The sequence below is a fragment of the Myotis daubentonii genome, chromosome 8 (genome assembly GCF_963259705.1).
Source record: "Myotis daubentonii chromosome 8, mMyoDau2.1, whole genome shotgun sequence".
Taxonomy (NCBI): Eukaryota; Metazoa; Chordata; class Mammalia; order Chiroptera; family Vespertilionidae; genus Myotis; species Myotis daubentonii.
In genome coordinates this window covers 90,725,402-90,741,677 of record NC_081847.1, presented here as the reverse complement: position 1 = coordinate 90,741,677, position 16,276 = coordinate 90,725,402, and the positions used below count along the sequence as shown (strand labels likewise).

Below are 16,276 nucleotides of genomic sequence, written 5' to 3'. Positions count from 1 at the left end.
AAAGGAAAATGAAAGCATTTTAGTGATAGAGTTTTATTCAGAGAGCAGAAGCTATGAATGAGTTGAAGAATATTTTATTTTCTGTAGTTCATGATATGACAAGACTATTATCCTATATAATAAAGAGCTAATATGCTAATTAGACCGAACAGCCAAACGACCATCCAGACGACATTCTGGACAACCATCCGGATGACCTTCGGATGAAGCCGGGGCTGCAAAGGGCTGCGAGGCCATCTGAGGCTGCAAGGGCCAGCCGAGGCAGCTGGGGATGCAATGGCCGAGCCCCTTGCACAAATTTCGTGCATCAGGCCTCTAGTATATACTATAAGGAAGAAGAAGAAGAAGAAGAAAACAAAACAAACCTATGATACCACTTTAACAAGAACTCTAGCCTATAAACTTTGTCCACAACCAAGAGGTAATTTTAACAAAAACAGAAAGGGCCCTAACCAGTTTGGCTCAGTGGATAGAGCATCAGCTTGAGGACTGAAGGGTCCCAGGTTCGATTCCAGTCAAGGGCATGTACCTTGGTTGCAGGCACATCCCCAGTGCGGGGTATGCAAGAGGCAGCTGATCGATGTTTCTCTCTCATTGATGTTTCTAACTCTCCATTCCTCTCTCTTCCTCTCTGTAAAAAATCAATAAAATATATATTTTTTAAAAACCCTGCCTTCGGGAGAATGTTTAAAAAAAAAAAAAGGTGAAAGGGCAACGTTAACTTAAATTATGAGGATAAATATAGGGGGAAATCATCTAAGCTAGGAGGCGTGAATAAACACCTCCACCTTGTGAATAAACACAAGCTTAACTGAAATCAACTCCCAGGATGGCTGTAAGATTTTTTTCTTCACACAATTGTGAGGTTACCAGGAAAGGTGCTACCAGCTGATCAGTTTAACACAGGACGGTTCCTCCCAACCTGGAGAAATTTATAAAAACTGTTGCTATTACTCTCCCTGGGAAACTGATTTAATGTCTTTAAATGCAGTAGTAGACAAAAAGAGCTATAAGACTAGAATAAATGTTCAACATAGAAACAGACACAAGCAGAGGAAAAGCATCCCTTCTTAAACAGCAAGTTCCGGCCCACTCTCCTACATGGAGGTGAATGTGGCATGCCTTGTCATTAAGCTGAGACTGCTCTGCCACACTGAGAACAACACAATATACCATCCACTTGCCCATCCATTTGCAGTCCAAAATAGAAAGTCAAAGCACAGCTCTTTTCACCCAGGCTCCCAGCTTCTTTTGCTATAATGGTATTAGCAAAATCTAACAAGCACAATTCATAAATGTCAAGAGTATGTAACACAGTTCCCTATCCTCAAGACGAGTGAATTTTTTACGATATTATGCAGCCCTCCTAGTTAATGAGATACATACAATAAATACACATTAGTTAAAATTTAACATAACTTTATATACATTATGCCTAGAAGTCTTTACTTTTAAACTGTCTCAAAGAAATATCTGAAAGGTACAGCAGAGAAGGCCACTGAGAATCAATTTCTAGAGAAATAGAAGCCACACATTACTCCAAAGTAGTAAATGACAATGATAAGTTTGCTAGAATTTCATGACAAAATAAATCATCCAAGTTTGAAAAAGAAAGGTGAAAGCAAAGAGATAGAAAGGAAAAGAGAACAAGGACAGAAAATTACAAAGTTAAAATGCAGACAGAAGAATTTGCTCTAAAAAAATTTTATCCAAGCTCCTAAACCACAAATTCCTTTTATATTCACTGAGAAATCCCTAGGTTAAAAACAACAGCAACATATTCAAACCCAAGTAAAGATTACTTATTATATTACAGAACATCAACACACAGGAGCCTATATTCAGCTCTATCAAACAGTTTATGTCTGGCAACAGTTCATACTGGTCAGTGTTCATGCAGAATCAATTATTAAACATTTTTAATATCATCTCTCAACCTAATTAGTTATAGCATACAGAAACCTTTTGAAAACAATTAAGGTTCAGTTCAACATTTGTAAATTACATACCATGTGCCAAGCCCTGTGTTAGGCACTAAGGATAAAAATATAGAAGGTAGCACAGTCCCCTACTCTCAAAAGCGCATAACTTAAATGTAATATGACAAGTCAGGTCTCACAGCACTATAAGAGAGGGCATGGTAGAGACACTTAGGACAACCTGGTATACTGCAGATGACTATATGAAGGACATCACAGAAAAAGGGCCAGAGAAAGGACATTAAGGAGGGATATTTAAGAAGTTAATCACCCCCTCCCCCAATTGTGTTACTGACAGGTAAGAGAATATGGGTGCATCTCAACTAGTTTCAAAACCTTGAGCAAATTGAGAAGCTACCTGGTTATGACCATTTAAGATCATGATCTATAAGGTAAGGAAGTTTATATGTCTACTCATTGGTATGTCAACTTAAAGATAAGTCTAAAAGGCAGTTGGCCATACAAATCTAAAACTCAAAAAGTCAGGGCTGGAGACAGATTTGAGAGTGAAAATCATGCCTATGAACAAATCACCCCCCAAAATATATAGAGTGAAAAGTACAGAATGGTCCAAAAAGTAAAATCATAGTGAATAGCCCTGGCCGGGTGGCTCAGTTGATTGGAGCATCATCCCATATACCAGGTTACAGGTTCAATCCCCGGTCGGGGAGCAATTGATGGATGTTTCTCATATTGATGTTTCTCTCTCTCTCTCTCTCTCTCTCTCTCTCTCTCTCTCCCTCTCTCCCTCCCTTTCTCCCTCTGCCTTCTTCTCTCACTAAAAATCAATAAAAACATATCCTCGGGCGATGATAATAAATAAAAATGTAGTGTACATTACATTAAAATTTAAGGAGCAAAGGAGGTGTTTGATTTCTTTCTTCTGTTCTTACGCACGTTCATCTAAAAAATGTGTCTTTAAACATACTTTTAAATAAATTACTATCATTCTTTACAAGTCTGTAGAAATGCAACTTAATGTTATAAATCTTTAATGGCAACTATAAATGGATTACTTTTTCTCTTTTGAAATATTCATATAGATTTTTTAAACGCTTATGGTGATTTTTTTTAACATCATACTACTAAAATAAGATTAAAAATTCCTGAGTGATCACTCTTTTAAGTATCAATTTTACATGAGGAATGATGCACACGCTTGTTTAATTGTTGTTATGCATAGGTCACAACCTAATTCACTGAATATGTACAACACGTTTGTGGTTAATAATAATGTAGACTTAAATCTATAAATAAAATCAGTTTATAAAATATTGCATATAAAATTTATTCAAATAACTAAAGTAGCCATGTTATAAATTCCCAAAGAGAGATTCCTCTCTAATTTTGTTTTATACATCCTCAAAAAAAGGGGGACACTTTCTAAAAATTATGAAATAACACTAATTAAAACAAATACTACACAGTTTCAGTACCTCACTGGTCAACCGTATTAGAAGAGCTGCAGCCTCTGAATATTTGCTTTGGCTTTTTAAGATTTCAGCACTAAGCAATACACATCTTTCAGCCAATATCATATTCCTAAAAAAATAAAAGACAAGAAAAATATAATTAGCACTACAATAATATCTTTACACATCATAGTAACTATGTGTTCAACAAACGTTTCCAATTCTAGTTTTTGAGTAAAAAGAAATCCATGTCCTTGTTTTCCACTTACCAAAAAAGTTTAAAAGAACCCTAAGAATTCTCATAACTATTCAAAGCTTTTCATCATATAATTTTGTGGTAAAAATACTAAGTAAAGTCACATTTCCAGTGTGCAAAACGCTAAGACTTATCTAGTATCCATAAACCAGCAGCTATTTAACAAATAAAACTTGCTCGGAACAGAAATGAATACAAACTTTTCACTCTTATTTCTGGCTCCCTTTGCTACCTCACTCTCCTAGCTCTTTTTCAGTCTCCTTCAATCCTTCCTCTTTCTTCACAGAAAGCTGTATCTCCTGCCAGAATCTCCAAATCTATTCTCAAATAGATTACATAAGGCATAATAGGTAAAATTCAATATTGGTTCCACCATTTACTAGCTGTGTGCCCTTGGGCAAGTTAAACTCTTAAGTTTTAGTCTTCTCATCTGTAAAATACAGATAATAATCGTACCATTTTATAGGCTTAAGATTAAATGATGCCCTGACCGGTTTGGCTTAGTGGATGGAGCATCGGCCTGCGGACTCAAGGGTCCCAGGTTCGATTCCGGTCAAGGGCATGTACATTGGTTGCAGTCACATCCCCAGTGGGGACTGCACAGGAGGCAGCTGATCGATGTTTCTCTCTCATTGATGTTTCTGACTCTCTGTCCCTCTCCCTTTCTCTCTGTAAAAAATCGATAAAAGTATATATATAAAATAAAAAGATTAAATGAGCATGTAAACTACTTTGGCATAGTAGCAAATGCTGAACATTCAATAAATGTCAATTATTAGTATAAGTGTTGTGCTGTAAATATAACACCATGACAAGTACTACTTATACTCCAACAACATTCTAAGACAACCCATGCATGCTACATAGAAAAGTCAGATTAATCTTCCTGAAAAACAACTTTTATTATGTCAAGGCTGTACTCAAATATTCAGTAAGTTCCCATTTACTACTACATAACTCTTAACTTCAGCTTAAATAATAGAGGGTTGAGGCTCCCCACAGTGATTTCTCGCATACCATCTTACCATATGTACCACCCAACACTTTTAATACTCTCAAACCCCCTAACCTCGCCAGGGCTCAATTCCCTTTCTCTAGTCAGGCAGCATCCAAAACATCATTCCTGCCAATCACAATTTCTGAATAGTCTTTATGTCCATCAAATCCCAACCACCTTTCTTTCAAGGTCTATTCCCCAACCATCCCATGAAACTCCGTGACTACTTCTGGACCAGCTCATAGTCTCATTATAAGTAATGAGTTCTAACAGTTCTCACGATGTGTACAAAACAGCTCTCATTTCCTTCCCTGGACTATTATTGAACTGTTTTTGTTTTGCCTATTTAACCTGGAAAGTTCAAAATGGCTAACTCCTGGTTTAACAGCGGTTAAGGTTAGATGTTCCCACAATACAAATCACCCTCAATATAACATGTAGCCTCGACATTACACATAACCAATTCCTGAGCACAAATCCAAATAAAATAGGAAACATTAGTTTCAGAAAATTACCTTATCTTGTCTCTGACTATATTAACTTGCATGAAAAACGCAGAACCATTTATATTCAATAACAATATAAATGCCAATTTACTTCTAAATGGAAAGAACATAAATATTCTAGTCACCTACTTGCAGATATCCCTGTACGTTTGGATTGCTGTATCCATGTAATGTGCAGGGTATGGCCTCGCTGCTCCTTGCTGAAGAAAAGCTGACACTGCTGCCATTTCCTGGAAGAAAAGACATTATTTACACTATTTCAGAAACGCTTGTGGTTCAGCATTCAGGAAGCCTAAATACTGGAATGAAATTTGATGAGATTTTTATGCATGTACATGTACAAATTTTATAGCCTAACACTGACTTTAAAAATATACTTAAAGCTTTTAAATTTTAAATTCTCTAGTCAAATTCCCAAGTCTGTTATTCAGTATTTAAATGAGATTTGGGGGGAAAGAAGAAAAAATGAGATTTTGAAGAAGACTTTTGAGTGAGGGCACATATATCTACCACGTAAGTCTAGCTTAAGATTTCAGCTGCCACCTCCTCCCTATTATTCCCCTTTTCTCAGTAAGTAGAGAAGAGAACAATGATAGGAACATACAGAGACAAAATGAAATACATCTCTTTCCAATTATTGGCATTAAAATATGAAGAACAGAGCTCACAACAGCTTGCACTATATGTATTTTCAATTATTTTCACACTCTAGTTTATATCCTTACCCTAACAAAAGCACAAAGACCATTTCTAAGACCTATGTTACTGTCAATTTTCTAGGTCTATATAATTTTCAAAGCCCACTTTCTTGTTAATGTCTATAACAGCGGTTCTCAACCCTTTCACAGGGGTCGCCTAAGACCATTCTGCATATCAGATATTTACATGACGATTCATAACAGTAGCAACATTCCAGTTATGAAGTAGCAACGAAAATAATTTTATGGTTGGGTCACAACATGAGGAACTATATTTAAAGGGCCAGAAGGTTGAGAACCACTGGTCTATAACTTTAGTTAATAATTCAAATAATATACAATGGTGCTAAAAGACTAATAAATAAAGGTTAAAATACAGGTTTCATTTTCTTAGTAAAATATCCTACTACGTCCAAAATTGTTTTAATCTTCACCTAAGGATATGTTTTCATTGCTTTTTAGAGAGGAAGGAAGGGAAAAAGATAAGAAAGGAGGGAGGGAGGGAAGGAAAAAGAGGTAGGGAAGGTGCTTAATAAAAATTTAACTAGAAATAAATGAAATCTTCATTAAGTTAAAGGGAAAAATTGTTAATGCCAATCTACTTTTAGGATAAGTAATGTATTCCTCTGTAACATTTTTTTAAAACACAAAAATAATTTACCTAAAAACTAGAATATGATTAAAGCCGTTAACCTGACAGACTATGATTTCCATGACAATATGAACTGTATGTTTCAAAGTTCCTCTGTATCCTCAGCACCCAGAAGTGCCTGCTCCAAAATTTAGTGACTAAACCAAATAAAACTATGTCATATCCATGTGTGACAAAATATTCTACAGCTCTGAAACGTATTTTCTTAACTAGTTTATATTTTAATATAATGAATTTACATAGTTCTATGTTGCATAAAAATATCAAATATATTGACTATGTAGAATTATACTATACTTATATTATACAAAAAAATACATACTTACTACTTATGTTTTTGTCTGTGTTCCAGTTACAGAGACACGTTTTAAGAGGACTGTTCCGACATTTTTCCCCAAGGCCCATTACTTTTAGGGCAGCTTTTACAGACTACCAGGATTTTCACGCACGCACACATTATGTCATAGCAATAAGCCTTTATTTTTCAGTGCTAAACTATTTTCTCTCATATAGCTACTATTAATATCTTCATCTAAATGGCTTAAGGCAGTATTTATCATACTACAGATAAAAAATGAAAAAACTTAAGTGCCATAAAATCATAGAAATTTTTGCCATATCTTTAGAAGATTTTTACCTCCATACAAACATTAAATTTGCAGGTACATTATGTAAAATTTAATAATTGTAAATTTAAACCTATGTTATAAGGTATTAATGAGATGACATTCAGTATGTGTGGTGTCATTAACTTACATTAGATGACTGTAATAGAAAAATCAGAGAATGTCTAACCAAGAACAGTTCACATAATTTTTTTTAAAATATATTTTATTGATTTCTTACAGAGAGGAAGGGAGAGGGATAGAGAGCTAGAAACATCGATGAGAGAGAAACATCGATCAGCTGCCTCCTGCACACTTCCCACTGGGCATGTGCCCACAACCAAGGTACATGCCCCTGACTGGAATTGAACCCGGGACCCTTGAGTCCGACGTTCTATCCACTGAGCCAAACCAGTTAGGGCTCACATAATTTTTTAAAACACTTGAACACAGCATATTTTCTGTTCCTGAACAAGATGGTCAACAAGTTAGTTGACTTTTTCACTGAAAATATTACAGAAATAAAAGAGAATTGTAATATAATTTTGCTATTTTAGCTTCACATTTTTAAATTACCCATTTTAGTTTTATATATACATAGGATTAAAAAATACAAAACAGAAGCAATTAAACACGTGTCTACATCATAACAGCCCAACGGAGTATTTTAACCCTTTGAGTGCCAACCAATATTCTAGGAACGATGCTAAAATTGCCAAGGCATTTTGAGTTAAGGTTTTTAAATTTTTCCCCCCACATAAATAGTGAACTACTAGCATCTAATAGTGACACTGCAGGAGGAGCGCGATAGAGCTCCCAGCACTTTTGGCGAAAGGCAAGAGGAGCAAGAGGAGCGCGATTGCGCTCCCCGGCACTTTGGGGTTAAGTTCTTATACAGTTTGTTCTTTACACTTTTGTTTATAAGCTTGCATGTTTTAAAGAAGATTAAGTAGAAAGTAACAATGCTAGTTTTACTCTTTTCTAGGCACAGGAAGCAAATTTTATATATATATTTAAAACAACTTTTCAAAAATACTGAAAGGTGATAACAAGTATAGAAAATTCTTTCTAAAACACCTAAGTTTACACACCAATTACTGACGTTGTACCATAGGTGGTACAATGCTAACTGATAGCTTATTACATACAAGGAGGTATGCTAAGCACCTTACATGCCTTATACCTTATCGAATCCTGTGCCATTAGGATTTATATTTTATAGACAAGAAAACCGAAACTTACAAATACTCAGTAATTTACATAAGAGAACAGTCTGTCTTACGTCAAAGTACATGTTCTTAACCAATTTATAGTCTTACATCAGGAAAAAAAATTTTCAAGCAATTTTAAAAGACTATTCAAGAAGTCCAAAATAAAAGCATCTTCTAAAAAAAGTAAACTTTACACTTTGAATATAGTAACTGAAATTGGAATTAAATTTTGAAAACATACAGAAAAATTAGAAAGTGTTAATCAAAACTAAGAAATCAACCTTTACCTACTACCATGTTTAAAAGCACTAGCTTGAGGAAAATCCATCAATTCAGCTAATTCAAAACCTGTAAAGCATTGTATGCTCTTTGAGTACAACTTTATCCCTAGGTATTTTGTTTGCCATTTCATTAGCAGAAATTTCTACAGCTATGGTAGCGGAAATAAATTATACAGAATACCAACCAAGGCACCAGCTGCATAAAGCATTGCTTGGTCATTAAGAAAATCCTTCTTTGCAGTATGATAACAACTGTAAGCCAGATCATAGTGCTGCACCAAGAAACATAAGTCAGCCATTTTCCTGATTTGAAGCTCTGGTGCTTCTGGTGGATACCTATAAATACAAAATATAAGAAAGTAATTTGTGATTTATGACCCATACACCACTAAGTATCATCAAATGTTTAATAGCTGCTTAACTGCCCAGAACATTGTAAAAAGCGATCATGTTTTACAAAAGTCCTATCTCCAAGGAAAGAGTGTCAAGTCTCAAAGATATTTGGAACTATAGTTATATCTATATTTAAATAATTTATACCCCTATACTGAGAACTTCTCAACAACAGGCAAACACTTTCTCCATGGTCAAATTATGAAGTAAATAGCTAATGCCAGTTTTACGTACAACCAGGAAAAAAATTTAAATCCAAAACGTGCTTTTACTTTACATTAAAACAATAACTTATATTAAATAAAATGTTCTAAGTACAGGCTGTCTTAGAATCACAAGACCACAATATTTTAACACAGAAGAATCATTAATGAACACCTAATCTTACAAAGACACACAAAAAAGCACCTTTTTACAAATAGGAAAACAGAACCAACGTAAAGTGACTCCCAGGTATCTTCTTTATTTTTAGACACCCAATTACTTTAAAAAAATTTTTAATTAATGGAATTTACCTATAGTCACTATTCTTACCTACCTGAGTTTTGACCAATGTGAAAGTAAGAAAGTGTAAAAATAGTCATATTTTTACAGGTCATCGTATAGTCAAACACTATAGAGTTAAACACAGGGAGAAAAAAAAAGAAACTATTTCACTCACAGCAATCCAGATGTATTTTTCAGCTCATTAATGCTCTTTTCTGGAACTTTACTGCCACTAAACCATTTTTTAGTTGCAGAAAATAGAGATCGACTCAAACCTTTTCTTGATATAAGCTAAAAGAAAAGATTAAATACATTGACAAATATGAGAATTTAATATTTTTATTTTACATACAAAAGAAAACTATTCTAAATAAGTAAAAAAGCTTTAATAGTAAGAAAATATTTATTTTTAACAACACTGATTTTTTTTACAAACTGTTGAATATGCTGAAAAATCCCTAGTGAAAATGATTTAACAGAATTTCATTAGAGATAATAATGCTACTAAAACCTAATATTGGTCTTTCTTTAAAAAAAAAAAAAAAAACATTTTAAATACTTTTTAAAAACTTATACTATTATACTCTCAAGTGTACAATGTACTAAAATTTTAAAAAATATTAATCTAAAAAGAAACAAATCTTACCTGATCATTTAATTGCCGAATTGTTTTCTCTATATGTGGCAAAAGGCCCCGAAATGTGAATTCTTGTACAAACTGTCGAATTCTATCATGATCAGTAAGGGTTAAGCATGCACCATGAATAATTCCAGGATTTGCTTTCTTTGCTTCATGTAATGAGGAGGCAGGTTTTACATGATCTGGGCCATCAATGTTGTTAGAAGGGTCACTAGATGAGTCCAATTGAAGTGGGTGGGCTCTAAAGTTATTTGGTAAGCCATCTACTGAAAAAAAGACCTTTCTTTTACTCTGTTGTTAATGTAACAATATTACTATCATACTGTTAAAGAAAAAAAAGAATGTTGGAATCCTTTATTTTTCTGTATATCTTAGACATCTATGATACAATAACATTCATCTTTTCCCCTTTAAAATTACAGGGCTTGGGTTATTACTTGTTAAGCATAATAGAAATTTTAAAAGTCATGTAAATAAATCAGGAAAAATACAGTTCTTAGATATAAAGAATTATTTTCAATAATCATAAAATAAAATTTAAATGTCAAATAAAAACAATCCAAATGTCTCAATAAAATCTTCAAAAAAGCTAACCTGTAGATTATCTTTTTTATTATGAATATTTCCCCTATATTTAATCTATAAAGTTTAGCATGTTTTGACAACAGTGCATATTTTCAATCAAAAAGAGAAATTTACAGAAAGGGTATCAAGACCTTTGATTTCGTTATCTAATCCATCCAATGAAAGCAAGTTACTATCAGAATTCTTATTTGAAGATATAGTACAAGGGCCATCTTCATATGATTCCTATCAAAACAAAATAAACAGCATTAGCACTTACACTTAATCATTCTAAGATAACTCTAAATCCATCAACAAATATGGCTGCTCTGCTAACTGTAAGCCTCATTTATTTGCTACAGCAAGACTCTTTTCTTCTTTTTCTATACAGCTTTTCTAGCATTCCAGTCCACACCTACTATATTCTTAAATTTACTTTCACATTCAATCTATTACCCTGATTCTTCTGGAATCAAATTATCTCCATCCCAGTTTATCTGTTTATATGTGATGGGTACAAGCCAATATGAATATCTGTGTATGCATCTAAGTAAGGAATAACAGCAAAAGAAATGTACTACTAAGGTCAAGCCAGGGGAAAAAAGAGATGGCAGGGAATCTCCTGGCCATGAACCCAGGGTTAATAAGTTGAAATGCATACTGAACATATCAAAATGTTTTGGAAAAATATCCAATGCAATGCTTATTTGAACAAATACACTGTTTTCTCAGTCAACAAAGAAAACAAACTAAATATACTCGGTGTAGTCAATGAGACCAGTGAGTGTGAGGTATTATTCCAAATATTCCAAATTCTTTATAAAATAGAATTTAATAACGGGAAAGTGATCATGACAAAAGTCTAAACCCTTTAAGAAATTTTTTTTAAAAACTTGGTATATTTAGCCTGGAAAAATACAGAAGGGGACATGAACGCCATCCTCCTATATTTTAAAAGTTGTCTTAACAGAAAACTTAATACAGTCCTCACAGGACAAATGAGTACAAACAAATGGAGAAAATTCTTGGTTGACCCTCAAGTTGTTCAGACATGGAAAGGGTCACCTGGGAAGATAGTGCGTGCTGTAACTGAGGTCATTCATTCATAGGTTCAAAGGAAAGGAAAGCATTAGAAAACAGGGGTTAGATTCAGTAACGTTTAAACTATCCTCCAATCGTGACCTCTAGCGTTATAAGCTATAGAACTGTTGATACTTCTGGTCTTGTGTTAAAAGTTCTCAAACTGAACAGTCTGACTTATGTTGCCCTTCTCAACATTAGACACTGGGCTCTAAACTGAATATTCCACTACTATTCCTATTCTGAGTGTGGCCTTAGGACCATTTTAAAACAGAGCCCCTTCACATCCAACTGGTTCTTTCTTTCTACCTTCCCCCAGCATTATCTTAAAGAAGGTCAGTAACCATCTTAATATTGCAAATATCAGTTCAGAACTATATGTGGATCAAAAAGGGCAAATAAACAGATTATTAAATATTTACAGCAGATCAAAAGTTAAACTTTATAATTGATATTTTTTAAAAGCTCACATAAAGAGAATATAATGTTATTTAATTATACGAAATAAAAATATTTTCCATTTACTTAAGAAATCCTACTTCTAAACAAAAAACAGTCAACTCTGGATTATCTTAACTAATCTTAGGAACTTGTCATTTGACTATTTACTACCAAGCGGTAGACAATGCTTTTTTAACAGTGTGTTGCCCGATGGGTGTGGCTCAATGGACTGATCCTAGTCCTATGCACCAAGAGGTCACCAGTTAAATTCCTGGTCATGGCACAGGCCCAAGCTGTGGGATCGATGCCTAACAGGAGTTGTGCAGGAGGAAGCCTATCGATGTTTCTCTTTCATCAATATTTCTCACTCTCTCCCCCTCGCATTGCTCTCTAAAAAAATCAATAAAAACATATATTTTTAGAAAGTTTGACCGTGTGAAACCATATACCAACCCATTTCAGACAAAAGTTAACATTAGTATAGAACTCTAGATTAAGAAAGATGAGGAAGAAACAACACTTCCTGAAAATTCCAAGGAAAAGAATCACGGAAAGTTATGGAAAAAAGCGCACCCACCACCTAAAAAAGTATGAGCTCTAAAAGGTGGCCATAAGAACAGCATGTTGAAAATGAAGGAAGGCAACCCCAGAGCATGTGAATAATAAAGAACTGACTGTAAGTGTTCATAATGAATTAAATGTACATAATTCAATTCTCAATGTGTAATTCACTTTTCATCTTTTAAGGAAAAAAGATCAATTAACATTGATAGTATGTGCCTGAAAGGAGTAACATAGGGATTATTATTAGTTAAAAATAGCTTTGAACCACTGATTTAAGAGTTCACATGGTGATGAATGAAAGCTAGCCAGATTCCAAAATAAATATTATTAATTATATTAGTTAAACTAAGATATAAAAAATTCTACAGATACCATTATGTCATAAAACTGAAATAGAGCTTTTATGGTTTGCTTCATTGTTGTTTTTTACATATACCTGGTTTTGAATACTATTTTTCTGAAGATACTGACTCCAAGGATCTGGTATCTGCTCATCTGATGCTTGATTAGATGTTCGAGAATTAATTTTAAGTAAATAGCAACCCTGAGTTCCATATTTCTGTTTCATTTCTTCATAAATGGATTCAGCTCTAAATTAAAAAATTAAAAACGTTTGTAGTAAGTAGGGAGCAGACTTTAGGCAATAAAAGATACTAAAATAATTTTAAGATGATGTAAAAATAATCCCCTAAAAGGGCAGAATAGAAAATTAGAGATAGACTAATTTTCAACTGAAAACAAAGATAATGATCGTAACTGAAATTCATCTAGCTTGGATAAAGCAGGGTTCCCAAAGTGTTTCATGGGAATAAAATTTTGCAAGCTACTCCTATGTTACTCAAAGAGAGTTCTGGCGGTCAAACTAGTTTGGGAAATTACAGTAAACAGTCCGTTTCTTTGCAACAAACCATCTCTAAGTCTTCCATTTATTAATGTGCACTATGAATTTACAAAGAACAGCAAACAGTACTGTTAACTGTTTCAACTCTGAGGATTTCAAGAAATATGACTTTGGGAAATTCTGTCTTAGAGAACAGACATTTATCAAAAACCCAAGTGCTAAAATAGAAAAGTATAGTACCCCACACTTACAAATCTTTAGCTGCCAGTTTACCCTTCACTTAGCTGTCTCCAAAGGGACACAGTACAGAAGGAAGAGGAAACTCAAGAAGAGCAGCCATAGAATGTATTACATAAAATCATTCCATTTCTCTTACAAAATGTATAATAACTATATCCATGAGCAATATATCAAATGTAACAAAAAGCATTTTGATTTCCATACTTTATGTTAGCTAAACCTCCTCGCTGGTGGGAAACAAAATAATTCAAATGACAAAACAGCCTAAGAAGCAAACAGTACATTCTGATGGAAAATGAAATTGTGGTACTTAGAGCTAATCTACTTTAAACAGGTATTTTTTTTTTTTTAGTCAATCAGCCATCTGATGCAAAAACAAACAAACAAAACAGGTATTTTTTTTTTTTTAGTCAATCAGCCATCTGATACAAAAACAAAAAAAACACCCCTATATATCATGTTTAAATTGCTAATACTATGCAAATAACAAGCCTAGCACACAATTAAACCATAGTACATACTATAAAATTAAGGCTAGAAAAGTAAAGTAGTTATAAATTTCTATAAACACAGATATAAGGATACATGCATGTACATATATTCAAGTACAATAAACTAAACTCGATTTACCAATGATACTGCTAAACATATGAATCACTAATACCCGAACTACCACTTAAATGTCCTAGAAGATACATATTTAACTGACAGAAACTAATCTTAACAGCCAGTTCAAAATTATTCCTATTCTTTATCCTATAGGCTACAGATTATTTATGATTTCAAAGATTAGTAATCCTCAAAATAATTCTTTGCTTTTATAGAGAAAATTTATTAAAAAGATGGCTTGTGCTCAAAATCAGGGCAAGAAATAATTACTTAACTGCATATTGTAAATGTCACTGTGACATCAGAAAAGTGAGAAACAAAAGATTTGATACACATCTTAAACCAAAAGTCAAAGTCAACTCCGTAAGTAACATCGCTTTTAGTGTTATCTTATTTTTTAAGAAATTTTTAAAGATATGTTATTCACTTATCTTGAAAGATAAAAGGACTACAGCAAATCACTAATAATTAATAGCAAAGGGAACATAAGAAAGAAATGTTTGGGTGTTTCTGAGGTTGTGAAAAACATCAAGGCTAAAAATATAAAGTGACAAGAGAGTGAAGAGTGAAAAATGAAGTGCCTATAAGCAACAGCCAGGAAGTGAAAAGTCAGACGAAAACTGGGAAGGAAAAAAGAAAGTGAGAAATAACTTTATATATAAAGTAAGAAATAACACCTTAGACATATAGGTGTAAAATGGCAAGCACTTGTGTACAATGATTATGCTAATAGAGATTCACAGTGAAAGAAAAGTTTGGGTAAGCATATGAAATCTAACATAAAATGATTCAGCTATTGAATATAACTCTGAAATAAAAGATAGTTATATGATTTTTTTTACTAAATTTTTACTTTCTCAGATGAAAAATATACTTAAAATTTAAATAAACCATGTTCAAATTAAAGTTGTATCATTTAAAAGAAGAAAATCTCTTAATTAAAAATGGAAAGCTTACCTCTGTTCATCTCCTGCACTTACATCATGTAAGAGTACATAATATTTAAGTGTATTTGGTATAAACCACTTGGGGTAGGAATAGTCGTTATTGTGCTGAATTCGATGCTGCTCTTGTGACAACTTTCCAAACTGTTCCATAGGTTCTGCTTCACTAGACGATGCAACCAGCATACCTTATAAACCACATTAAGGTAACTATCACTTAGCACTCAATGATAAAAATATCCTATTAAAATAAACTTAGGAAGATAATTTCTGAGCCAAAGAAATTGATATCATAGGTTTTCACAGCAAGCACAAAATAGTGTCTCCAACACCTCAATACTATTCAAGGTTCTAAATCATAAAGATTTTTTCCTGACAGTTGTTAGGTCATTTACATATCAATATGGAAATCCAAGAAAATAAAAACGGACAATATCAAAATCGAACAACTACCAATATATCCAACAATTCTGCTGAAACTTGCTCCTCCCCATTCCATTTCCCTGCAGTTTCATATTCTATCCTACCTCTTAACTTTTCTCTGTAATCTCATTAAAGAAACTAAAAAAACCCATTAACTGTCAAAGGAGGTTAATAGCTACAAAACAGCTTACTAAAAAACTGAAAAATTTTTTAAATATGAGCTTTTGCAAAAGCAATTATATTGAGGCAATCTTCACAAGCCAGTTAACACTGCGGTCTACACTTTCTCTTTCTAAAATGGCTTAATAATTTATTACGCGTGCCCTGGCCTGTGTGGCTCAGTTGGTTGAGAGTCATCCCAAGCACCAAAAGGTCGATGTTCGATTCGTGGTCAGGGCACATGCTTGGGTTTCAGTCAATCCCCAGTAAGGGACGCGCAGGAGGCAGCCAATCA

At 33.6% G+C, this 16,276-nt stretch overlaps 1 protein-coding gene across 9 annotated transcripts in view; it reads right to left on the bottom strand.

Moving 5' to 3' along the window:
• TRAPPC8 (trafficking protein particle complex subunit 8) overlaps positions 1-16,276 on the bottom strand; it is a 74,232-nt gene that overhangs the window by 39,698 nt on the left and 18,258 nt on the right. For 6 of the 9 annotated variants that reach the window (XM_059707391.1, XM_059707384.1, XM_059707385.1 and 3 more), the window contains 8 exons: positions 15,413-15,587; positions 13,202-13,355; positions 10,833-10,926; positions 10,123-10,382; positions 9,652-9,767; positions 8,783-8,933; positions 5,280-5,380; positions 3,416-3,521 (listed from right to left, as the gene is read on the bottom strand). In XM_059707391.1, coding sequence (XP_059563374.1) covers positions 3,416-3,521; positions 5,280-5,380; positions 8,783-8,933; positions 9,652-9,767; positions 10,123-10,382; positions 10,833-10,926; positions 13,202-13,355; positions 15,413-15,587 — 1,157 coding nt within the window. The remainder of the gene's footprint in view (positions 1-3,415; positions 3,522-5,279; positions 5,381-8,782; positions 8,934-9,651; positions 9,768-10,122; positions 10,383-10,832; positions 10,927-13,201; positions 13,356-15,412; positions 15,588-16,276) is intronic. The other 3 variants (XM_059707386.1, XM_059707390.1, XM_059707392.1) reach the window with 2 other exon arrangements.